Source organism: Equus asinus, chromosome 20 (assembly GCF_041296235.1).
Source record: "Equus asinus isolate D_3611 breed Donkey chromosome 20, EquAss-T2T_v2, whole genome shotgun sequence".
Lineage (NCBI taxonomy): Eukaryota > Metazoa > Chordata > Mammalia > Perissodactyla > Equidae > Equus > Equus asinus.
Window position 1 is genome coordinate 102551675 of NC_091809.1, and position 26795 is coordinate 102578469.

The 26795-nt window shown below is 48.4% G+C and overlaps 1 protein-coding gene across 10 annotated transcripts in view; it reads left to right on the forward strand.

Moving 5' to 3' along the window:
• The window catches only part of NAV2 (neuron navigator 2), a 706055-nt gene that overhangs the window by 576191 nt on the left and 103069 nt on the right, over positions 1 to 26795 (forward strand). For 9 of the 10 annotated variants that reach the window (XM_070491341.1, XM_044752510.2, XM_070491340.1 and 6 more), the window contains one exon: positions 9830 to 9952. In XM_070491341.1, the coding sequence (XP_070347442.1) occupies positions 9830 to 9952 (123 nt within the window). Of the gene's footprint in view, positions 1 to 2266; positions 2711 to 9829; positions 9953 to 26795 lie in introns of those variants that run through there. The other variant, XM_070491346.1, reaches the window with a different exon arrangement.

Genomic DNA, 26795 nt, shown 5'->3' on the forward strand with positions numbered 1-26795 from the left:
TTTCTTGGAAGGAGGTGGCCAGGTCCTTCTTCCTAGTCTGTCTAGTCTGGAAGCTCTGCTGAAACCTGTCCACCATGGGTGACCCTGCTGGTATGTGAAATACCGGGGGCATAGCTTTCAGCATCACAGCAACATGCAGCCCCCACAGTGTGACAAACAACAGACAGGTGGTGTGGTTCCCTGACCAGGAGATGAACCCAGGCCTCAGCGGTAAGAATGCCGCATCTTAACCACTAGGCCACCAAGGCCGGGTAATATATCAATATTATTAACAATGTTATTAATAATAATTAATAATGGTAGTTATCAAATAATTAGTAGTATCTAATAATAATAATGTATCAATATTGGTTCATCAGTTGTAACAAAGGTGTAATGCAAGGTGTTAATAAAAGGGGAAACTGGTGGCTGGGGAGAGGGCTATATGGGAACTCTACTTTCTGGGCAATTTCTCCATAAACCTCAAAATGCTCAAAAAAAGGGTCTATTTAAAAATTCAGGGATTTGGGCCCCACTAATGCCATTCTGCATCTATGAAGCTGGTGCCTTGGAATCTGCATTTTTTCTCAGGTTCCCCAGATGAGTCAGGTTTGAGAATTCCTGGACATCAGTCGATCTTCTCTCACCATCTGTTTCATTCCAAGAAGGAGCTTAAGGGGGCTCTGTCTAGAGCACTGTCTCCTGTGTGTTAGAGTGTGTTTCATCTTTCAGTAGGTGGACAAAAAGCTTCCTGCTAATGCTAGAAATAGTTGCTGCAATACCACACTGACAGTTGAACCACAATAAAGAGAATTCAGGCCAGACCAGATTCCAGACATGGGGACTATCAAGTTTCCAAAACGTGCGGCCTTTCTTCAGAAGGGTGCCTTGCCAGCTCCCGTTTGAAACCAGCGTAGTTATGGATTATAATGAAAATTTTACATCTGTGTATTTCAATAGCAGTGATAATCCACTATTGTTATAATCCTTGGCTCTCCGTGTGACTAAGTGTGTATTTTGTTAGCCAAATTCTGGATTTTTTAAATTAAAATACTTGTGGCATTTATATGTATATAGATCCTAAAGTAAGCTAAACCAAAATGCTCTGGAAATCGATGCTACACGGAATTTCGTTGAACTTGTGAGAATTCACATTGCATCTTGCAAAAGACGCAAGGACCTCGGCAGCGTGCTTCATCACCACACAGGAAGTTTCCCAGTGGATCAACCACTCCTCTGCTAGGAGTTTGGTGAGGGCAAGCCCAAACCCAAAGCAGTGGCAAGATGGAGTGTGTATGCTTGAAATTCAGAGTGACATGAGAGCTACAGCAATGCCACGTGCCGCTTCGGAGTCAGTGTATAGCAACACAAGCAGAAGCCCTGCTGTGTGGGATCTGTTCCAGAGTACAATGAAGGGACCAACGCAGCCAGGGTCCACCTCTGCCCCGACTCAGCCGTGGGGCGCTCACATGGGGCCTGCGAGGGGGCCCTGGGAGCCGACTCACACAGGATGCACATTTTGCACATACGTGAGATGAGGTCCATAGCTTTTGCCTGTTTTTCAAAGGGATCCACAAGCTAAGAAGAATTTCCAATTTAGACAGTCATCTCTAAACTGGTTTTGGTTGTGTAAAAAACAACTTAGTCCTCCATTAGACGTTGTATTTGTGTTTTAAATATAAGTATGCCACGTTACTGAAATATTGTTGTACACTATAAAACCTCCACAAAACTTGGGAATCAAAAGGGACATGATAAGAAATATAAACAGAAGCCCTTTAGTTTTCACCCCCATGGGTCATCTTATGTCCCCCTCGGCACAGACCGCTGCCCGAGACCAGTGCTTCCCTTTCTTTAATGTGCGCTAGAGCCTCCTGGGGACTTGCTGAGCCTCAGAGGCTGATCCAGGAGGTCTGGGGTAACGTAGTTCTGAAAGTTGCCAGGTGATGATGCTGAAGCTGCTGGTCCATCGCCCATATTTTGAGTGGCAGGTAGAGGGCGAGGCATGTGCCGAATTTTGTTGCAGTGACCCCGCCGTGTGCCGTCTGTTCTCTTCAAGCAGCTTTGCAGCACCTAGCTTTAGGAAATGGAGTCTGTGGCACCAGTTTCCCCCAGGGAGGCTTAAAGGGGGCCCCTGGGACCCTTTGACTTCTCCTTTACTCAGGCCTGCCTTTTCCTGCTGCTGCCTCTGTCCCCATGGCCTGTTGGAGCTGAGCTCTTGTCTGACTAGCTTAGCAACGTCTTTGTAGTGCTCCCCAGGGAGGCGTCTCTGGTGACTAGGCTAGCCAGAGGAGGCTCCAGACCTGAGCCCGCTTCACTTCTGCAGCAGCCTTGACTTCCTGCCACACCAGAATCAGAGAACCAAGCCAGGTTTTCCCAGGCTTCTGGCTCGCTTCACAGCCAGGACTCGGTGAAATGCAGAACGGCCAGGGAAAAGGCTGGTGCCCCTGGAGCGGTTGGTGACTCATGGCCATTGAAGCAACTTTCCTGCATTGATGTCTGTTTGTCATGGTCGTGCTCTGTGCTCTGAGCCAAGGCGTCTCATGGTGTGGCCTCAGGTGGCTGCTCCTGAGGGAAATAAGGGAAGACTTTGCTAGAGATGAAAATTGAACTCCCACGTCCTCCTCAAAAGAGCAAGATGCCAGCTTGGCGATGTCCTGAGGAGCCGGTGGTCCTAGTCCATGGCGGGCAACGGTGCTGAGAGCTGCCCCTGCCCTGTGTCCAGCAGAAGGTAGGAGCCTGGTGGGGTTCTCTGGGTCACATCTCCCCTCTGCAAGCAGAGTCATTGGAGGAGTTCCCCAAAAGACATGAAAACCAAAGAAATGTTTCCTGATTATTTGTGTTGTCTAGTCCGGGTTATCTACACTTAAACTCCTTTTATTACAGGGAAACCTAACTCAGAAAGACATTCTCACCTTAGTCTTTCTCTCCAAAGGCTGCTGTTGGTTTTGTCTCACTATGGGTCTATTTGGGCTGACCCACCAGGGAGAAGCAGCAGCCCGTGTTCTTTGTTTGGAACTCACCTTTATTTAATTTTAAAATATTAAGGATCTGCTGTGAGTTAGGGAATGAGACCACTCTGATACGTCCCTGCACTTGTCACTGGACGTGCAGGTGGGGGTGGGGTGGTAAATGAAACAGACCATATTTGCCTCAGCTTTTGTGCCTAAAAACTCTGAGGGAAAAGTGGTTTCCAAGTGTTTCCTTAGTAAAATTTTAAGTGTTTGCCTAAATTTTAGGGCTGCAGTTTTATAATTAGCACTGAAAAATTAAATCCTGTTTTTTCCAAACACATTTTCCCATTTCAGATTTCTTCTTAAGTCAAATGCAGGGGCTTGTTTTCTCTCATTAAGATCACCTTTCTTCAAAAGGATTCAGGCAGCATTGTTAGACTAGCCTGTGGGTTTGTCCTTCTGTGACCCAGAGTGAAGTTTATTCATCTGACTTCTAAGAGGCCCTCAACTATGGGGATCCTTTACAGGTTTGACCAGAAATTCAGTTTACATCCTAATAAACTGGAGATCAAATGTCATGCCCTGTGTCATGGGGTAGACGAGCACTGGGAGAACATAAGTTCTTGAGAGACACACGTTAGTGAAACTCACAACTCCAAGAGCTTTTCATCAGCCCACGTCATTGTTTTTAACAGAGCATGTGTTGACATACATGTTCATAGTTTTATATTGATATTGGCAAGGAATGTTTTTATGTATATAATCCTTTCATTCCATTTTTCTTTGCTGTGTTCACATTTAAACCAAAAGTGTGTCCAAAAACTATAGACAGGTTGAGATGTCTTTGAAGAAGAGGAATCGCCTAGACTTGAATTTTTTTTTTTTTCTGTTTGTACTGCTTTCATGTCTTGCTTTTGAGGGTTTTTGTTTGTTTGTTTGTTTATGTTGGTGCTCTATTAGAAATGCACCTAACTGGGTCAGGTCAGTACATACGACTTTCACTTCCTGTCACCTCTCGCCTCCCCCAGTTCTTGACAGAAGATGGTTTCTTTTGAGTTTAGTTGAAAGTCAGTTTGTGTTACTTATACAGCCATGTTGAACTGTGAATCTGAGAATGAGGAGCCAGGCTTCCTCCTTCAGAAGGTGACTCACAAAGCCAGTTTCTCTTGTTCCACATCGTTGCCTCATTACAGTTAAAGAAGGAGAAGAACTCCATTGACTAAATGTTGGACTCAGAATCCGGCGTATTTGTTCGAACAGGTCCTATTAGATGCCAGAGCTTTTTCACAGCTGGTGTCAGTTACATAGGCTGTACCTATTTTGTTGAGAAAGTTCCTTGTAATAGGCATATTGCCCTCACAGGCCTCTCTTGGCTGGAGGCATGGTGAGGTCTACCCTACAAGTCTGGTCATTCCCCGAAGGTCTGGGATGACTCAGATTGGATTCAGACAAATGGTGCGTCCTGAAAAATCTATAGAAGGAAATATCAGTGAGAAGGTGCTCACCACAAGTGGAGTATTGAGTGACAGAAGTATTGACAAGTCAGCGTTCTCTTTGAAACAGAACCCAGAGCCCATTACTCATTCGCTTAGTACTGCCGTCGCTCCCCTGGCTTGTAGACAAGTGTGTCAACCCTACCGGGCATGCAAGCCCTTCCTGACTGTGCCCCAGGCCCCGTGCAGTCCAGCTCCTGTCTTTGTACTGATGCTCCAGCAGCAGTGAACTACTTACCCTTCTTGTAACTTACCCTCCTCTCATTTCTCTCTGCTTTTGTACACATTATCCATGTGCCTGGATGGATCCTCCTCCTTTCACTGGCAGACTCCTTTGCACCCTTCAAGAGCCAGGTTAAATGGCCCTCCTCTGTGACTCCTTCCCCTGTGTGCTCAGAGCCTGTCATACATCCATCTGTAATACTGCTCTTCGTGTTTTTGTGGAGTCATCTGTTCGATGTCTGTGTCCCTTTTAGATGTTAAGCTCTGCCAGGGCAGGGACGAGGTCTTTTCATCTCTGTAACTGCAGCCTGGCACAGGGCCTGGTGTGTGATATTTGTGGAAAGGAAATGGAAGAAGGAAATGCAGAGTCACTGCTCTGTGATACGGGCCGGCACTGCTGCTGATAGTAACAGCAGCTGATAAATTACGTGCCCCAGGTGTACCGGCCCTGGGCTTTGTCCGCACGGTCTCATTTAACCCAGCACAGACATGTGAGGTTAATCTGGAGGGTCACCTGTCTTGCAGGTGAGGAAGCTGAGACTCAAAGGAAACTACACTAAAAAGTGACAAAGCTGGGATTTGAACCGTCCTACCTGCATTGTGGTCTTGACCTCAGTTTCATTTTCCTCATCTGAAAAAGATAGTAATATACTTGATAAGATCCTTTTGAAGAGGAAACATCATGACTTATGTGACAGCCTTGGTACAGTGCCCAGCTAGCATCAGAAACCATGAGGTATTAATAATGACACAGACAGGGTCCCTCAGCTGGCAAGGGGCAGAGGAGACTTTGAACCCAGGTCTCTCTGACAACAGAGCTGTGTTCCTAACCCTGCTGCTCGTGGGCCACTCCAGGGCCCCAGCCTTGAAAAGAAAGAAAAACACCTCACAGAGCCCCTGTTTCTTTAGCAAAGGCTCCCACTCTCTCCCTCCAGGGGCTCTGGGGAAGCTGCGGAAGGTGGAGGTGGAGCCTCCTCCACCTGTCAGTGTAGAACTTGGGAGGATAATGTGCACATTGTTCAGTTGTTTGGCAGCTTACTCAGGACCCCACCAAGCAAACATTAGGATGTCACCAGCACCTCATTAGGCTCCAGCACTAATTATTTATTGCCCCAAAGACAAGGAAAGTGTGGCCCCGGTGCTCAGGGATTCAGTCCCTCAATCAGCTGGTTCCTTTCCTTGCGACTTCAGGCAGGTCACCGCATCTCCATCCAGCATGAGCCTCTGATACTGCTCCCAAAAATGGGGCTCAGCCATCAGTGCCTGCCTCCCAGAGCCTCCGGATCTTCGCGCTTTGAGAACGCAAGCCTTTTAACCCTCTGGTCAAGGGCTGGTGTTTGAGATCAGCACACCAGTGACTGCTTCCTCTGTAAATTGTGCTTTCTAAGGGATTAACTTGATTAAGGCAGTCTGTATTAATGTATTCAGTAGCCAATTCATATACAAATTTGGGTTGAACAAAAAAATGTATGTTTTTCATTGAGACTAGAAGAGTTATTAAAATATATATGGAGCTTTTTGTAAAGCAGACTATTGTAATTGGTAGATAATGACTTAGAAATAAATATTTTGAATTAGAGTTTTGAGTGTGAGGCTGGTTCTAGTGACAGCTCTCTCCAGTGCTGTTCTCTCTCCCATAAAGATGACATTCAACAGAATTTGTTTTGAAGAATATTATAAAAAATATATGATTGAACACATGTTTACAAATCTCTGAAAGAAGATGGAAATTCCCCATTTTCCTAACCACTCATCCCTACTCCCTCCCTCTCTCTCTCTCTCTCTCTCTCACACACACACACACACACACACACACACACACACACAGAGTAAATGAAATAGATCTGCAAAGAAACTGGATCATTGTCAGATAAGTTGCATTCCATCCCTGGCTGTCAGTTCCTGGTGCGTTTGAGAAGGCAGAGCACCCTGATTTATCATTGCCCTTCCCCTCTGCCTAAACAGAATCAGAATTCCCAGCAGCAGTCGACAAGCCATGTTGGCACATTCAATCCATCTCTCCAGGGCCCTCCCACCTTTATTGGTTGTCATTTTTCGACAAAACCACATTCCGCATGGGGGTCACCAGGCTGTGGGCTGCAGCCCGTGTCAGCATTCCATCTCTGACATGCTTATCAGGCTCTGCTCGCCGGCCTTCACAGAAAGCCAGGGCTGTGTATGTGTGGGCCTCGTCTACATGCCTGGGTGTGTGTAATTGCCCAACTGTGTGTGTTGTTTCACCAGCAATAAAAATCCAGCAGGGAAATGAATGCTAAAATTAGTTTGTTTGTCCTTTGACAAGATCTCCCCAGTTGAAAAATTTCTGTTTATCTATATGACTGGGCAGACTTTGCCAAATCAAAATTAACTGCCTTGCTTAATAGTGGAACAGATTGTGTTTTGAAGAGTTTCCACTGAATTCTCCTTGAAAGGACATTTGATCTAGAAACTCCAGCAAAGTCTGGCAAAGTTACTGCATTTGGTGTAGGTGATTTTTTTCTCCTTGTGCTAGTTGTAGGATGCACGCGTGTAGCCCACCGCTGGACCCTGGCTCACTACATCTGTTGGATGGGAGGATGGATGAATGGGTGGTGGGTTGGCAGATGGTTTAATTTGCCTTGCCACGGGTCTTAGATGTCAAGTCTGCTGATGCTTAAGAGGAAGGAAAACTCGTAATTGGTATTGTCATCCCAAAAAGTTTTTGCTAAACTCCACCCTATGACTGTGTCTTTGGCTTCGTTCACGGAACAAAAACAATATTTAACAAGCACTTAGTATGTGTTAGGCACATGGGATATAGATTTGAACAAAATAAGAATAGTCCTCGCCTTCAAGGAGCTTACTGTAAAGAATGGGAGACGAGCATTAAAAAGTAATTATGCAAATAATAACTATAGCTGTAATCACTGTATTTGTTTTTCTGGTTTTTTTAGTTGAAATACTATTCATATACCATGAAATCCACCATTTTAAAGTGTAAAATTCAGTGGTTTTTAGTATATTCACAGAGTGCTTTTTTGTTTTTAAAATGATGTGGTTGAGTGAAACGTTCAGTCTGTTCTGCTGTTTTCTTGGCACAGCCTCAAACAGTTGGTCTGACTGACTCCAGCAGGCTTCCCATTACTTGGCTGTGCATCCATCTGTGATCATTAATGTCATAACTAGGGGGTGGGGGACCTCAGAGAAGTTCAGTTCAGAATGGTCTCCTGGAAGCTGCCCTAAGGGGACGTTCGTCTGACCAATATGAAAGCTCCTTCTCACCCAAGATGGCTCCAGCGAGAGCTTCCTTCTCTGCCACTAACTTGAACTTACTGGTTCTGGGCGACCGCCACAGCATCTTTTTTTAATCAGTAAAAATGCTTTGAATGTGAAATAAAAATTGGGGTACAAAATTGCACGTATTTTGTAATACATAAAAAAATAGCAAAATGTTACATAATACATTAAAATAGAAATATGTTATTGGAGGAAAGAATAGACTAAAACTGGCCAAATGAAATTGTGGTTAAGATAATAAGATAACATTATGAGTGACTTTTTTTTCATTTGCTGGATGGAGCATTAGTTTCTTCATCTTTTTTTTTTTTTTTAAGATTGGTACCTGAGCTAACATCTGTTGCCAATCTTCTTTTCTTTCTTTCTTTCTTCTTCTTCTCCCCAAAACCCCCCATACATAGTTGCGTATTCCACTTGTGGGTGCCTCTGGTTGTGCTGTGTGGGATGCCGCCTTAGCATGGCCTGATGAGCGGTGCCATGTCCACACCCAGGATCTGAACTGGTGAAACCCTGGGCCGCCAAAGCGGAGCGCACAACCTTAACCAGTCGGCCATGAGACCAGCCCCGATTCTTTATCTGTTTGAGTTTGTTTTTTTTTCCCACAGCATCTTATAATTCCATTTTCTTAAGAGTATACCCCAAGAAGGTCCCAAAGAAGTCAAGGAAACTCAAGGATTGGGAACCCTCAGGATCTACGCTGTAGATTCTAAAGCTCAAATACCAGATGCAGTGAAACATTCCTTGATGTAGCTCAGCTGACTGTTGCAGGAAAATAACCACTCACTGGTCTTCTTACTCCATGTTCGTGACTTGAAATGTAAGACACTTGCATTTTCAGATACCTGACAGGTCTCTCTGTTGGGGCCCATGGGGGAAGAGAGGTATCCGAGTTCCCTGCCCCAGTTTTGCTTTGCCTTCCTGTTCTCTAAAGATGGGAGTAAGGACACGAGTGGTCTCCTTTATGGGGTATTTTGAAGGAGCCATGGTAGATGAGATGAAGCTGCTTTGAGCCTGAACTACCTCCTGCTGGTGGCTAAGCTCTCAGAAACCACTCTGGTTGGTGGACAGTCAGCCATCTATCCTGAGAGTTCCAGAAGTTTCTCCTCCCCTGGACAAAACTGATTACATCGGAAAATCGCTTTGTGGCGTCACCAAGAGATCTGAAAAAGAGTAAATTAGTGTTACTCAGGGAGTTTTCTGACAACCCCCTTAAAGACATGAGTATTGAAGGTGAAATTCACTGTTGTGGGTACTTGAAGACGATGACAGCCCGAATCATGTCTTCCTTCTATAGGGTCTTATACAAATTGCAGAGCACTTTCATATTCCTAGTCTCACTGATTCTCTTGTGCACCTTGTGATGTGGAAAGACTGTGATATTTCCGTAGTGTAGATGGAAAAACCCAGGGCTGGAGAAGCTACTTGTGCGTGATAACGAAGGCGGCTCTTCTATCCTCTGTATTTTCTTTCCACCTCTCTTAAAAGCTTGCCTACTTCCTCCACTGTTCTGTAATATTTTTCCCTATGATTTTCTAATGACTTGTCAGTTCCATTCACATTGCTTAGGTGAGACACCTGCTCGTGTACTGGCTGACATTAAAAAGAATGTCATGAGTACATCTGACAGTTAATTTTATTCACTAGTTCCCTTCTGCTTCATAGATTCCTGTGAGTTTGGGTTAATTAAGCCGAGTTCTATTTTTGCTAGCAAGCTGGTGATTCTTTGGGTTGAATCAGTGACTGAGCTACCCCTGGGCTGTGATCAGTGACGGAGCCTCGGGAAAGCCTCGGTTCCTGCCTCTCAGAGCACATAATGGCCACGCGGGGCGTCTGGACGTGAACGACAAGACTGCACGCGACTTGCTTTCGGCCACACATGTGCATCGTGCTCTTCTCCTTTTAAAGGTACATGACCGATGGTGGACTTGGCCTCTACACCCGCCGCCTGAACCGGCTCCCAGATGGGATGGCTGTGGTGCGGGAGACCCTGCAAAGAAATACCTCCCTGGGCCTCGGAGACGCTGACAGGTAAGCTCCCTCCGCTTGGGGTTGGCCGGGTGCAAAGGTCATCCCAGCGTGGCCTGAGGGTTGAGGGTGGTGATGTGGAGAGCGGTGGGCACTGCTTTAGCCAGGCGGAGGTTGGGAGGCCTGGAAGCGGTGCCCCGTTAGGAGCCGGCACAGCAGGCAGGGGTGCTGCTCAAGAGTTCTGGAGTCCTGCTTCTGCTGAGTGGGGTGCTTCTGACAGCAGGACGAGGGAGTTCAGGCTTGGATGGTTTCTGTTGTTGTTTTGACTGTTGCTGCTACATCTTCATCAGTTCAGCAGGCCCCAGGGAGCTGCTCTGCTTCCCGTTAGCCGGCTTTCTAGGTACTGCACCTTGGTACAGAGTCCCTGGGGATGCACGGAAGGGAGCTCTCCTGGCTTTGCCTGAGCAGGCTTCACCGTAGCCGCCTGCTGCCTGGCAATAGGAGGCAGGGCTGAAGGAGGTAGGTTTACATGGCACATGCTGAGCAGTTGACATTATACTCACAGGTCTTCACTGCTGCCACCATCAGAGACAGAGAGAGTTTCAGAAAACACTACAATAAAGAGAGAGGATTACTTGGCCTCCAGGTTTCTAGTCCTTACTCTGACACACACTGCTTCTATGACCATGAGCAATCGATTAAAAGGGGCTTGGACGGTATGATTTCCAAGGTCCCTTCCAGCTCTGAAGTGCTGTATTTCTAGATGCCAATACCCTTTAATGATCTGACTGTTGAAGGATTTTTCTGCATACTTGACCTCTTGCTACATCTGGCTTGATGAGACGTGGAATTAGATGGGAGTGGTCTGAAATCACTACACTCTTTTGGGTGCTAAGCCTTATGTGTCAGAAAGCCAAATATTTGTAGCCCAAGTCCAGCTTCTTGCTGTCCTCTTCGCAGGACATACTCTTCACAAGGAGCTAAGTGACTTCTGTAGTTCTCTGGCTTCAGAGAAACAGGGCAGGATGCTAAAGAGACAGACCCTGAGGTTACCCCCGGAAGTGGAATTTGCTGAAGAGGAATCTTCACCTTCTCTCAGGGAAGCTGGGACGCTCGGGCTGGTAAAGAGCAATGAATTCATTGTCAGGAACTTGGGATCCGGCCCAGGCTCTGCCACTGACTTGAATACATCCTTCTCAGAGTCCAGGGCGGTGATTTATGCCAGAAGTGACAAAAGGCTTGCCACTACAGTGCCAGCTCAAGTCAGCTTTTCTCCTGTAATTAATTTTTTTTAAAGTATTGGTTTGAAAGTTCCATAGAAAGATGAACCATTTGAGAACTGCTCTTTCTAAGGCTAAAACTCTAACTAAAATCTCTAAAGCAGATATTATCAGGAGAAAAAAAAATCAGTGGTCGTAACACCCCACTGGAGATTTCACAATTTATCAAATTATTTTGCTCATTTGGCTTCTGCTGTAAACATGTAGTTGGTTAGTAAATCTACTAGCATAAAATGCAGGCCTGACAAGGTACATTTCCCCATGTAGCCAAAGAAAAATCTGCGCTCGGCAGTTTAATTTAACGCTTCCTTGCAGGGTTAATGGAATTATTATAGATCACAGCTGAGCTTGTTTCTGCTTTTGGAGGGGGAGGGTTTGGGTGGGAGCTGGAAAGATGGATAGCATTTGTGTTGTTCCAGTTCAGCCTCTATGGTGGGAACAAATGGAGGGCAGTGTCTTCTGGTTCTCCCCAGACAAAAATGCTCACTTGTGACTGTTTAAGACTGAATGGATAGCTAACAGGCTTTTAAAGAAAGAATTCAGGTGGCTTTTGAAAAAAATATAGGATTTAATAATGCTTATAAATTTCCTATTTTATATAATTTTTGACTTGTAGGCAGTGAGATATTTTGCATTGTTCTGGAATATGTTAAATTTCTTCCATCTCCGAAGTTATTGTAAACAGACCATACTAATGCTTCATCTTTGGCTAAGTTGAAACGGCAGTAGATTTGTTTCTATAAGTTCTTCTTGTAAATCTCTTCCAAAAACTATATTCTGGATGAGTGTTTCCCAAAGTGGGAGGCTAACATTAGTAGTATAGGAAATAATTTTAGATGGTAGACAGCAAAATATTTCTTTTCAAAAATTACATTTTTATTTTAAAAAACTTATTACTAGCGCATCAAACCCGTGATTTTACAAATATTGCTGAGGGTAAGGATAGTGTAGGCTTGAGACAATTTAATGTGACATATCAAGGAAGAATATCACAGATGGTGTGCAGGTAAGTTAAAAGAAAATGATAATATACAAATGGCTACAGGTTAGGTAATCCTGTTCTTGTCCCTGTAATTGAAAATATGTTCTTTAAATAATTTAAATTAGACAAGTGAAAAAATGCCAAGAACCCAGCACCTTTCCAGAATTCTTCCTTTTTAACCTAAAAAGAGAAGGTGGCAGAGCTATTTCCAGAAAGTTCTCTTTTTATTTATTTATTTTTTTTTGAGTAAGATTAGCCCTGAGCTAACTACTGCCAATCCTCCTCTTTTTGCTGAGGAAGACTGGCCCTGAGCTAACATCCATGCCCATCTTCCTCTACTTTCTATGTGGGACGCCTACCACAGCATGGCTTGCCAAGCGGTGCCATGTCCACACCCGGGATCCAAACGGGCGAACCCTGGGCCGCTGAAGCGTAAAGTGCGCACTTAACCGCTGCGCCACCAGGCCGGCCCCTCCAGGAAGTTCTTTATAAAAAGATGGCCGTCCTTAAGGACTCACACACAAAGAGCAGACTACCTGGGTTCCACACAGGAAGTGGAAAAGTACTGAGAGGTGAGACCCAGTCAGACCTCAGCCAAGGGAAGCCGGCGTCAGAAGGGCATGTGGCCTCCTAACGCGAGCAGAGGGTCATTACCTCCCAGGGCAGCTGGGAGAGCAGCTCTTCGGGGGTAGGGCCTAAAGGATGCTGACCTACCAGACCTTGGCTGTTCGCGACAGGACGTGGCTGGGCTATCTTCAGGGTTATTAAAAGTAACTGATAGGAATGTGTACCTTCAGAGCCTGGGAGATAGGGACCCTGTCAGTTTGTGCGTCTCGTGTGTCACCAGCCGGCTTCTGAGAATAATAAATGACGATAGTAAATTCAAGATGCCGAGGCTGCCCTTGATCTCTTGTCACTCTCCAGGGTTGCCACCCCTGGCTCCAGCTTTTCCCTGATAGTCATCAGTGGCTACTTCCAGCAAACTAGAGCCAGCCGGCTGAGAAGGGAGGATCAAAAGGGACAAATGGAGGTGGCTTCTTACAAGTCATAGGCCCCAGATAACAGACAAATAGAGCTTTGGCATGGACTTCTCTGAACTGGCAGCCTGGGAGGGAGAAGCACTATGACAAGAAGGGCCAAGAGCCTGGGCTCACAGACAGTCATGTGGTTTGTGGAGGTCCTACAGTTCCTCCGTGCACTGCTGTCCCCTCAGAACCCATCGAAAGTTCTTGAATTCCAGTGAGTTGAGTGCTTTCAAACGCTTAAAGCTCAGCTCTGGGAAAGTTTCTGCTCCCAAGTCTCTCTCTCTTTTTTTTTTTTTGGCTTGAGGAAGATTTGCCCTAACAGCTAACATCTGTGCCATTCTTCCTCTCTTTTGTATCTTTTGTATATGGGTTGCTGCCACAGCATGGCCGCTGACAAATGGTGTGGGTCCACGCTCAGGAACCAAACTCAGGCTAGCAAAGCAGAGCACACCAAACTTAAAAACTAGGCTGTGAGGCCAGCCCCTTCAGTCCCTTTCTTTGTCCCTGCAAAGCATTGCTGTGCTCACAGCCCCTCCGTCGTCCCCCTCTGCTTTAGCACGAAGTGGCCAGCAGTTGAGTGCTTCTCCTACGCGGCATCCTGGGTCCTGAGTCAGTGAGAGCGCGAGGAGGACAGAAGGCAGGTGCGCTGCGCACGTCATCAGGAGGACGGCTTCAGAATTACTTGTCAACTTCCCTAAACCATTGGAACTCTTGTGGAACTCCAGTGGCTTTTATTAATTTAGGTAGCGATAAAAATAGCAAAAAACGAATGCCTCGTGGTGAGGCGTCAGCCTGAGACTTGAACAAAGTGAAAATCGCGCTCTGATGTCATGCCGAGAAAACAAGCAGGAAGGAGACACTGTTTCTCTCCTCGTCTCAAGGTTTTCGTTGCCCTCCCAGCTCCGACTGGCTTAGGTGTTGAGACAGCACTTTCAGTTAAGATTCTGAGTCACTGCACACGCTCCACTGTCTGCATTTGGGGCCCTGACCTCGGTGCTCAGAGCCGTCCTAGTTTCAGCTTGAATTGGGAGTCCCATGGGGTGAGGGCGTAACTATGCAACCTGGTATTTGACCAGCCTGCCAAGCCTGCCTTCCTTCCTCGCCGGGAGTGTCACAAGATCTCTGAGAGCCCGGGGCACTGCTTGGCTTTGTGATTTGTGTGGAACAAGGTGGCCTCCTGGCACCATGCAGTGCATTCACAGATTCAGGCCCGACCTGGAGAGAGGAGTTTAATCCAGGCCAGAGGTCCCCAGCCAGCAGATGGAATTGGTAGGAGCCCTTGCCTGGTGTGAGGTCCCCAGCCCAGTTATTTCTTAGGCATAGACCCTGCTGGGATATGCACACGAGAGGGAGCACAAATGGAAATGACTCTTCCCTTAGCACCCCCTTCCAAGCCTGTGGTAGGCAGAATAATGGCCCCCCAAAGATGTCCATGACCTAATTCCCAGAACCTATGGATATGTTATGCTATGTGGCCAGTAGAAATCAAGGTTTGCTTATCAGCTGACCTTTAGATGGAGAGAAAACCCTGGATTATCCAGGTGGGCCCAGTGTGATCACAGGGTCCTCACAGGTGGAGGAGGCAGGCAGGAGAGGAGGGCACAGTGATGAGATGGGACAGGGACCCCACCTGCCCTTGCTGGCTTTGAAGTTGGAGGAAGGGATGCGGCCAAGGAAGGGGGCAGCCTCTAGAAAGGGGAAAAGGCCGGGGAACAGATGCCCTTCTAGACCTCCAGAAAGGAAGGTAGCCGTGCCGACGCCCACGGTTTCAGTCCGTGAGACCCAAGTCAGACTTGTGCTTCGCAGAACTGCAAGAGAGGACATTCTGGTGAGTTTTACCCACCACGTTTATGGTAATTTGTTATGGCAGCGATTGAAAACTAATACAAACCCTTATCAGAAAGTAATAAAGACAATCATAGTTGCCATTTCCTGACGGATTGCTATATACCAGGAACTGTGCCAGGCACCTTACAGACATTGTCATTTACCGCTAATCCTGACCCTTGAGGGAGATGTTATCCTAGTTTCATGGACTTGAACAGTGGTGCACAGAGAAGGTCAGTAAATGGGCTGAAGGTTACCCACACCAAACACGTGTCCAAGCTGGGAGTGAGACCTAGGCCTGCCAGACGCCTCCCACACCCCATGCTCTAACCACCTAACACACTGCCTGCTTAGGGAGCCCTCCTACAGAGATTCTTCATTCCCTAGCTCTTATCCCATCATTGATCTCAAGCCTCGAGGAGAAGGCCCTTTCTTATTCAAAGCTGGGCTGGTTTACTCCTTGGCCTCCTTGCCAAGGGGGGAGGAGCTGGGGAGATGCTTGTTTGTGAATTCTGACAGTGCTGCAAACTTGTGCTGTTAGCTGCGGGAGGAGGCCACGATTTCAAGATCCCGGCCAGGGCTCGTGCTTCCCTTTAGTGGTCCAGGAAATCCAGGGCCCCCAGAATCTGCAGAGATCCTGCACCCATTTGAAAAATTCTCTTTCCTGGTTCTGGCTAACCACTCTGTGGTCCCTGAGGCATTGCTGGGGTTTCTGTTCCCAGAGTCTGGGGTCTGCAGGCCTCCATGGCTGGGCCGTGGTTGAGGAGGACCCCCCAGAAATCCCTGCCTCCCCTCACTGTCTCCCTCTGTGTCTCTTGTGGACTGTGAGCTCCTAATCTCACCGTCGCCAAGGAAGGTAAGGAGGAGTTCCCCCCATGTGGTGGGATGAGAGAATGTGGATCTGTACCACCCAACATCAGAGCCACCAGCGAAACATGGCCATGGAAACATAAGATCAACATATGTTAAAAGCTCCATTCCTTCGTCACCCTAGCCATATTTCCAGTGCTCCCAGGTCCCATGTGGTTCATGCTTCCCCATCGGATGGTGCAGAGAACATTTCCATCACTGCAGAAAGGTCCTCAGAACAGCGCTCATAGAGACAGCTCCGTTGTATTTCAGAAGGCAGCTGTGGAAGAGAGAGAACACGTGGGGTTTGCTGTAGGGAGACCCTAGTGCTGGTCCTCACGCTCTCGGGCCAGTTGCTCAACTCCCCGAGTTCGGGGTTTTGTCTCTAAAATGAGGACGGTGTTCACATGCATCTCTCGGGACCACTGTGAGGCACACACGAGGTGCAGGTGGGGAAAGGGGTTTGTAAAAACCAAACAAGGAGGAACACTGGGGTTATTCTGCGGTCCTGCGAGCCGTGCAGGGCAATCTGGGCTCCACCCCTCTGCAGCTCCCTTTTCTTTATATTTAATTAACTAATTGGTAGTTAAGCCCTCTTCTTTTTATAATAGCTTAGAGTAACTACATATAATAAAAGAACAATTGTGGATTAAAGGAATGAAGCATTAGGACGGGGGGAAATGTAAGTTAGAATATGACAGGTAGAAAATGGGGAAAATTGAGAATACACATGCACTAACCATAAGGTCCTACATGGTTGCATGATTGAGCGGTAATTCAGCATTGAGCTCCCTACTGGCCTAAGTGAAAATGCACTTTGCCTTGCTTTCCCCTCCCTTCCTGACTTCTCCCCTGTGCTTTTGTCTTCATCTTTCCTTGTGTGGGTCAGTCAGTCGATGTCTCTCTCTCTCCTTCTTGCCTCTCCTGACTACCTTACAACTGCCTGTTATACCCACTGGTGCCCCTGAGCGTTTTCTCAGTCCTGCCTTCAAGGTTGTACTCACTTTCTTGGACAAGACGATGCCTCTAGCTCGGTACCCAACAACGGTGATCTCTCGTTTCCTTTTGGCCCTTTCCACTATCTTCTCCTGTTTGCATATAGGGAGGGAAACAAAGGAGGAGAGAGGGAAAGTCTCTTTCATTTTCAAGCTCGCAAAAGGAGCCTTGGAGGCAAATCTCTATTTCCGAGGTAACAGGGTAATAATTATTGCATTGGCCTTTCCCGGGGGCCTCTTATCTGCTGGTACCACTGGCTTCCTTTTTAAGTAAGAGCTGCTGCTTGTGGAATGCATTGGTGGGCAGGGGCCACCTGTGCTGAGCAGGGGGGTGCTGACAGGAAGCAAGCCATCTGCACCTTAAGCCACAAAGGAATTCTCCCAGAGGCAGTAAAGAGAAGAGAAAGAATAGTCTGCGGAGTATCACTTCTCGTGCAGGCGGTGTTTTCACTTAAAAAAAAGAGAAAAAGGCAATAAGTGGCCCCATGAGACTCTCCCACTCCCTGATGTCACCCAACTTCATAACTTTGTTCCAGGTTATACTGTGTGTGTGTGTGTGTGTGTGTGTGTGTGTGTGTTGGGGAGCAAGGAGCACAATCTCCCCCAAAGTACGTTTTCCAAAAGTGGGTCGTTTTCAGTAGTTGTTTAAAGGTAATTTGTAGACTTGATGGTGGTTCAAAGTATGGATGAGAAGACGTTCAGCAACATGAAAGCAAGAATGAGAGGCCAAAGAGAAAAGGCAAAGGGGCACCTTATTCTGAGCTTACTCCCCCAGCAACCCAAAACATAGGCCCAACCACAGCTCAGAATCTGACTACACCTGTGCCCTGCAACAGGCAATAAACACCATCATGTGCTTTAATCCAGGTACCTGGGCAAGTCTTTGCATTGGCCAGGAGAGGATAGTTTGTGCTGTGTAACAAACAACTCCAAAAACCCTGCCCTCACTCTGGCCATTGCAGCTCAGTGGGAGGCGTGTTGTCCATCGCTGTCACTTTAGGACCCAGCGTGCTAGAGGGACTACAGTTGAAAGCATTGACAATCCCCATGACAAAGAGAAAGAGCATGGTGAGCCACACACTGTCTCTTAAAGCTTCAGCTCAGAAGTGGCCCATGTAACTTCCACTCATCATTGGCCAAAGCAGGTCACATGGCTGCACTTAATTCAAAGGAGAAGAGAAGTACAATTCTACCACGTGCCCGAGAGAACAGAAAATAGATGGCGAACTGCACTGGTGACTCTCATTGTTTTATTACATCCAAGTCACAGCCTGAGCTTAATGCCACCCCTCCCCATTGTTTAACCAACTCTGTATCATTCAGTTCATTACATATTTACTACATAGCTATCAGATGCCGGGCAGTGTGCCACCCAGTCTGACCGACGGCCTCTAGCAGTTCCTCCGAGTGGGAGAAAGTGAGTGAGTGGATGAGGGACTCGAAGACTGAATTGGTTAAGGAATTTTAACCAGTGCTATGGGTCAGTTGTAGTTCAACAAAGTATTTGGACTGTGTTTTGATATGTGACAGCTTACAGAAGATGCTGATGTTTGTTTAATGTTGACTGAGTGCCTACTATGTGCCAGGTCCCGGGGATCCAAAGATGAGTAGGACATAGTCTCTGCTCCCAAGAAGCTTGCAATTAGACACAGGGGAGAGAGCCTAAATAAGCCGTGCTGTAGAGCCTGTCACCGCTTGCTGTGGAAGGAGGAAGGGCCGGGAATACCCTTGTGGGCGGCATGTCATCCCACATTGGGAACTTGCAGTCCTTGTAATAAAGTGCAGGAGGTTTCTTTTCCTGTCGGGGATGATTTGAAAAATCCTTTAGAAACATTACCCAAGTGTCAAAATGGGCCCGCTTATCTCATCTTCCGTTTGGGATTTTCTTTTTGTTTCCTTTAATATCTTTTGTCGCTTTGAAGAGCATCCTAGCCGTGATTTCTGTCACTGAAATGTAAGATGTGATTGAAATAAGCCCGGTGTATAAGGCCGCCCTTACACTGGCCTGTGGAAGTGTCCCTGGTTACAGTGTAACCTTTAGCTTGGTCACGCTGGACAGCTGCGCCAGCCTGGAGTTTTTCTTCAGTTACCTGGCGTGTAAATGTGTTTCCCAACGCTGCCTCTCCTAAGCCAGTTCAGGTCAAACAGAAGCTTACAGTGCAAGGCCGGGTGAAGGAGACCTTCAGAACCACCAGTTGCAGCCCTCTCACTCTGCCAGTGAGCAAGTTGAAGCCCAGGGTGATCGCTGGTGGCGCGATGACCACTCCGTCCTCCAGGCTTCAGAGAGCAGGGTCATCTCAGTGCGAGTTTGGAAAGCACGAACTCCGAGTAACTCTGATGAAAGCATGCGTTCTCTCTTTGGTGATGATTATGCATGCAGCGTATGCAGGGTGGGGAGGCGTGCACTAGGAGCCAGGAAACCTGGGCCTGCACCTGGTTCTGCCACTGTTGAACACCTTGGGCAAGATGCTGCCCCCCACACCTCCCGCTTCTTCATGTGTGTGGTCAGACCTGCTGATGTTTGAGGTCCTGCAGCTCCTGTGAGTCAGTGTTCTTGTTTGTCACTTGAAGGGCAGAGCTAACAGAATGACTCAGGAGTGTAGCTCATCCGTGCAGCGCAGGGGCCCATGAACTTTCCGTCTCATAGTGGTGATGACGAATGTCGTTGTGTGATGGTGTCTCAGGAGTGCGATTCTCGCGCAAGGCCCCTGGTGTGCACAGATGCAGCGGGCCGAGGGGCCCCATCTTCTGCACGCGGCAGACCTCTTCCAGAGGAGAGCGAGCCTCGAGGTCTGCCCTCCCTGTGCTGCAGAGCGAGGCCTGCTGTTGTTGCTGATGGCAGAGACGGGATAATGCCCAGGGCTGGGAGACCAGAATGCAATCCTCCGAAAGGGAAGCAGGGCAGACAGAGCTGCGATCGAGAGCAGTGGGCCCTGTACCTTTCTGATACTTTGGGGAAGATCTATCCTGTATTGCAATGGGTTTTGCTCAAACTTGGAGCTTCACCAGAATTATTTTAGGAGTTGAAGCTCATGGGATTGTAGTCTTATTTTCATCCAGATAAAATTCCAAGTGACTCATAAGCAGTGAATTGTATTTATTTTGGTGGGGGTTTTGACTTGGGGTTTAATCAGACTTGGATGTGCGTTATTGCCTAAATCAGCACTAACAGTGGGCGCTGCCTGTGCGGAGGTGGGGGTCAGCCTTGGGAACGGACCGAGTCGGGGGGCTTGGAGGGACTTGTGTGCTGTGGGTTTTCATGCAGTTGGCAGGCTTTGCATGGTGCACCCGAGTCCTGGAGGGCAAAACAGCACTTGGAGTGGGTTTATACAAGGAGACCATGACTTGTCCAGATAAGAGAACAGGCTCCAAATGGTGACATTCCTTCCCCAAAGCCAAAGTGCTGTAAGGGGCAACGATAGAATTTGAATTCACATGTCTCTGGGCACAAAACCTTTGCTTTCGATCATTGTGCTTGCCTCCCTCTTTGTTCAAAGCCTTGGTTGCCGTCTCTGCTGAAGGTGAACCTCACTTGGAGCTATGTGAGTAATCGGTGAGCATCTCCTTAGAGCTGTGCACCACCTGAGGTGCTGGCCAAGGTGACAGCATCTCATCTGGGCCACTGATCTTGAGGGCAGTCCCCTTCCTGGGTCTCATTTTCTCCCTCTGGGAAGCTCAGCAAAAGGAAAGCCCAGGAGCGCAGCCTCAGCTCAGACTAGGCTCTCTGTTGCTAAGGGAACTCCATCTCTTACTTAGGAGGACTTTAGGGATCCTCGAAGCTGTGGGTGTAATAGCTTCGTCTTAAGAACATTTAACTACGTCAGTACCAGAACCTCCAACAAAGGCTTCAGAGTGGCCTTTGTCATCTTGATCACACCTGGTGGCCTTCAGGCTCTGCCTCCACCAGGGTCTGTCTTTTCCGGCGAGTGGCCCTTGTTCCAGACCCCTGTGGCTTTTCCGTGTCTCAGTACTACAGGAAGAGGAGGCTGGCTTTGTCTGTTCCGGCTGCAGCCCCCTTGTTTTCCCTTGTCCGCTGTGTGCTTTGATTTATCTCCCTCATTAATTCCTGGTGCTCAGGACTGTAAAATTGCCTGAAATGAGATCTGAAGAGAGACTCTGACATTTTGAGGGATGTTGCGAGATAGTGGGGAGGAGATTAAATAGGGACTGAGGGAAATGAAGTGGTTGCATGGCTCAGTGGGCTCAAACCCCCCACTCAAGGATTGCTATCGTCGCCCTGCCCTTTAGCGTGCCCTGAGATTTGGAGAGAGGAGCTCACAACCCTAGTTTCCAGTGGCAAAATGAAGCTTAAAAAAAAAATCCTCCTAGAAGGCGAGTGCAGGAGCCACTTTGGGTGCCCTACAGTCAGCCAGAAGCTGGCTTCACTGGCTGCGTACTATGGGAAGATGAGGGTAGATCTCCAGGTACCCTCTGCCTTGTGCTGTAGGAGTTCTCGTTGGGAGAAGGGGTCCATTTGTCCATTGCCGGTGTGGGAACAGCTCAGGAGAACTCTGACTACACCAGAGATGGAGGTCCCTGGAGAGGCTGCCTGGACTCCTCCACAGGACTCTTGGCGGTTTGCAATCTGTGGTCCTAGTCTCTGAGTCTCATTGTCAGCAACAACTCTCATTTCTTGAGCATCTGCTGTGTTCCAAGTATTCTCCTAGATGCTTTGCATATTCACTTTAACCTCCCCACGGCCCCAGGAAGACAGGAGTTATTCCTGATTCCCAGATGAGGAGTCCTGGGTCAGTGAGTCTAGGTGACTCGCCCAGGGCCACGTAGTCAGTGAGTGGCAGAGCTCGAATTCCAACCCAGGTCTGTCTGACTCCAAAGCCAGTGTTCTCTCCAGGCTGTCATACTGCCTGTCTCTAGAAGGAGAGGGTGTGCCAGTGATGGTGAGTCCATGGACCCAGCTATCTCGGATTAATCAGGAATAACCTCCTGGCCTCCCTTACCTAAGTAACCCCTACTCATGCTCCAGAACTGGCTCCAGCCCTCCTTCCCTGGGAAGCCATCCTGCCCTCTCCTCTTCTCCCCTAACCCCAGAGAGGATCCTGTGGGGACCTCATCCACCCCAGGTCTCCCGGTAACCTGTGCTTTGCCCTCTGGTAGCACTTAATGTGCCTTTGGAATCATCCTCTCCTAGGTGTGGTCTCCCCAGTGAGACTAAGAGGGAGGAACCAGAACAATATCCTGCTCTTCTGGGCATTCCCAGGCTTTGCACAGAGCCTGGTATATAGAGCAATAGATTTTTATTATACCTTTGATTAATGAATGAATGTTATCCTAAGAATGATGAATAAGATCTACTGAATATTTAGGTTCCCTCTCCCTTTTCCATCCAGTCTATTGGCAAGTCTTGGGCATAGTCCCTCCAAATGATCTCTCAAATCTCTTTGCTTCTCTCTCTCTCACCTAATGTACAAAATATTTTAAACGGATGTGATGTGTGCACCAACCAACCAGAACAGGGCACTGACTAATCAGAACAGGGCACCAACCAATCAGAACAGGGCATTAACCAATTGGAACAGGGCATTGATCAACCAGAACAGGGCACCAACCAATCAGAACAGGGCGCCGACCAACCAGAACAGGGCATTAACCAATCAGAACAGGGCATTGACCAACCAGAACAGGGCACCAACCAATCAGAACAGGGCATTAACCAATCAGAACAGGGCACTGACCAATCAGAATAGGGCATTGACCAATCAGAATAGGGCATCAGCAGCCACAAGCAGAAATCAACCCTGGCTGACACAAATCAGCCCTGGTGCTGTGGTTTACGGTGAACCATCCCACTCAGTCCTCATCTAATCCTCAAAATAAGTTAACTGTGTCCCCAGTCTGCCTTCAAAAAGTGGTTTTGTGGGTGTCCAGGAGCTTCTCATGCGGGAGACTGAATAGTTTGACCCAGCCCACTACCTTTTTTGGAAAAATGATTTCAAACCTATGACACCCTGACAGGTTCAGACTCCAGCTTTGCCGCTTCCCAGCTACGTGACAGAGGTCAGTTAACTTAACCATCCTGAGCCCTGTATCCTCATCTGTAAATTAAAAGTAATGAGCCCACTTCATAGAGCTGCCATGGAGAGTAAGTGGGAGGAGTGAGGGACAGCGTTAGCCCAGGGCCCAGGCCCAGTTCATCGACTAAATGCCCTCAGTCGATGGCAGCGAGTTATTGAGTAAAGGACTAGAATGCCATTGCACAGAGACGGAAAACGAGGCACAGAAAGGTTCAGGTGCCTAAATTGGGGAACCAGGGTGTAAGGATGTGTCCTTCCAGCTCCCTGTCCAGCGCTGTGGCCACTGGCCTGCATCGCCTCCATGCCACAGCATACCCTCGTCTTTGTGATTCTGCTCTGGGTGGTGGTGAGGGGGGTGGGGGTGGTGTCTCCCTCAGCTCTTGCCCCCCAGGCAAAAGCCAGAGCCATCCACACACTTCACGTCCTGGCAGGAGGTCCCGCTCTTTGGAACCAGCAGACTAACCACCGTATAACAACGTCAGAGGTGCAAACCTGTTAAAATCCCCAGCAAAGGTCTTGAAACAGAACTTGAAAGGGTTTATGACCCTGTGGATTTGAACTTCTCTCTGAGCCAAGCTATAATTCCAGCTCTGCTTTTGGAAGTAAAGATCAGAGCCATAATTTGAGGAGGACCACAGAACACACACTGATTATGTTTCAAGACACAAGCTGTGGGATGAAGCTGCCGTGGGAGGGCCTGGGCTGCTGACTGGGCAGGGGGCGTGGAGGTGGGTAAGGCAGGGTGTCTAGCTGAGGCAATTAAACGTCCTTGCTTCTCAGTTTAAAGAAAAGCCTCCCAGAGGGCTGTGCTCTTAACGATCTGGAATAAAGGCGTAGAGAGCAGAGCCAGCAAGCTGCTGAAGCTAATTCAGGCCCTGGCCTTGAGCGTTCCTGCAGGAAGTCTGTAGGGGAGTCCCTCTGTCCACAAGCGGCACTTGTCATGCTAATGACCCAGCCACTCTGGTGCCACCGGGGTTAGCTCCCAGATTTCAGATTTGAGCTCCTTTGGAGCGGGAGAGCTGGGACTCTTTCCATCCCTCATTCAGCTACTTCATGGCGTGTTCTCGTGTGCTGCAGTCCTGGCACAGTCCCTCTGCTCTCGCCACCATGTCCCGTTACTGCATACCTCATCCCCAGCACAGCCACCGTGACCTTCCCCAGATACAGATCTGACCGTGTGCATCACTCGCCTGTGGCCCCACATTACAGACCGGATAAAAGTGCAGACCTCTAAAGTGGTCCACCCAGCCTCGCACCTGCTGCCACGCCGGCCTCACCTCCCACTGCACTACCTGCCCCACTAAACTCTTCACTGTCTTCAGCACACGCCATGGTGTTCCAAATCTCTGTGCCTCTGCCCCTGGAATGCCCTCTCCTGACTTCTCTTTGCCAGGCTAACACATACCTCTTTCAGCATTCAGCTCCCACATCTCCTTGAGAGCGTCTCAGACTTAATAAGCTTCCTTCCTTGGAGTTCCCTGTAACTTTAACAAAATCTTGACTTTTTTTTCTACTTTCCCTCTACCAGGCTCGAAGACAGGGATTATCTTATCTGTCATCAGGTTTCCAGGACCTATAATACAGTGTCAGGCACACAGTAGGTGCCCAGTCCACTCTTGTTGACTGGACTCCCATTTTTGCTGATGAGACATGTCTCCCCAGCAGGAGGTCTTGGCTGTTTTGCTGTGGTCACAGTTCTTTTTCTCACTCTCAATACTATTCAGCCCTTAGCAGGGTGGGTGGCACAGAGTAGGTCTTCAATGAAGATCAGACACAAGCCTGACTGAGAGGACAAGGGGGTGGCTGTGTTAGCGCTGTGGGGACAAGGGATCTGGAGTGGAGCCTTCCTCAAAGACACTGAAGCCCTCTCCATCATCTCAGAGACTGGGTCGTAAGCAGCTGAGGCAAAGGGCAGTGCAGGCAGGGGAATGTCGATGCCTTCCGGTTCAGAGGTCAAAACGAGAGTGCTATAGCATAGAACCGAAAGGGAAGTCTGCCTGGAGGAGGGACCTTTCAAGTGGACCTCGGAAAACAAGGGAGATTTAGAAGGGTGAGGAGAGGAAAGAGCGGTCCAGGTTTCGCAGGGAGGAAAATGGGATGGAGGGAAGGAAGAGAGCCTGGGCATTTCGTTCTCTGGGAAAGAAGTCTCGTCTCTGAGGACGGATGGTGGGTGTTCCAGGCTGGCAGGTGCTTCTCTCTGATACTTAATGCCCTACCTCCAGCAGCCATGTCCCACTGTGCCCTTCTGAAGTCACCTCCCCCAGCTCCCGGCAGTGTCAGGGGTCATCCCTGTGTCCTTGGAGAGAAGCCTTCTGAAAACAGACATGAATCGACTGAGGCAAACAGCTCACTTATTTGTAGATGCCTCGGGGCTCACAGTATTAGAATTAGCCACCTCCTAGTGATTAAACACTACACAAACACCCAGCCACCAGGGTGTCCGCCATAAACAGGCTGTAAGCCAGAGGGGGTGGCAGCTGTCCCACCAACTGGAAGCAAGCAAGGCTGGAGAAATGCTTTCTGTCCTTAGCAACGAGCCGTCCAGCAGAGGACCAGAGAACAGACCCAGACCTTTACTGCAACCAGGAGGGAGGTCAGGGAGGGGAGAGGTAGGGCTCTGAGGTCACCCAGAGTGGAAAATAACAAGTCCCGCCCTCTCCTCCCCTCCCCTGTGCTCGGTGCTCTAAATATGCTGCGTGTTACTGTGCTGCTCAACCTGGTGAGTTCGACATTGCGGATGGGGAGATAGAGCTAGTAACTCATGGGGCTGGATTCAAATGAGGTCTGTACTGATGTTCCATTTCACCTGCATACCCACCTAGCAGGGGAAAACTACCACTACCACCCTCCAGTTAGAGGATGCAACTGACTGGGAGAGGCTAGGTCATTTGTCTGGAGTCACATAGCAAGCAGGGCTAGAACCCCGGTTGTCTGACCCTCCAACACAAGCCCTTTCTGTTATATCAAATGACTACACTCTGCCCCCAGCCACTCGCAGGGGTCAAGTGACTCACAGGGCCAGGTGTGAGACCTTGCCTCTCCTATTCCATCTGTACCTTCTTCCACCATCTCTAAGGTGGCTCCACTTGAGTCTAACGTGGGAAAGAACGGCAGCTGCTTCTGCCTGTCGCCGCACTGCTGGGAAGGGCCAGGGGTTCGCATGCACCTGCTGCGCGTACTCTTCCTAGTGGTGTGGAAGGGCCAGACCAGGGCTGTGGGCGGGAAGCAGACCCTCATGAGCCTCTGGGAGCCAGGAATGAGAACACAGCCCTCGCTTGTCACCAGCCATCTTGCATTAGGATCCACTGCTCCCATTCTTCAGTGAGAAAAACAACCATTCCATTAATTGGATTTGGATTTCTAGCTTCTGCTTTTGTCATATTGTTAATAATAATAATATCTAGTGGCTACTAGAGAGCATGGAAGGCTTATGTGGAATCAGGAAATTTGAGAAGAAAACACCTAGAATTCCATCCAGTCTGAGGGAGCCTCCAACCTTGCTTGCTGGTGACCCCCTGGGGCCCCTAAAAAGTGGTCCTCAAGCACCAGGGCTCTTTGAACTCCAGGGGTGGAGACACCTTCAGGCCATCCAGAGGCTCACCTGGGGTTCCCAGCAGCAGTTGTCCCTGCTTTCTCCTCCATAGCACCTCAAAAGGCTTAATTTGTCCCTCTGTGTGTCAAAGGGTGAGCCTGCCAGGCTAAAATGTTCTTAAGAGGAACCTTGAGTTCCAGAATCCATGTTTCTAGTGTAATCCACCCCTTCTTTGTGCTTCGGTCTCCCTACTGTGGGATGGGCATGTAAAGCCCTGCTCTCTCCTCTCCCATGGAGCTCGCTGCTCCCCTAGGAGCCTGGCAGCACTGCAAACGCACGGCTGTGGCCAGAGAGCCTGGCCCGCCTTGCCGCCACTGGGGAAAT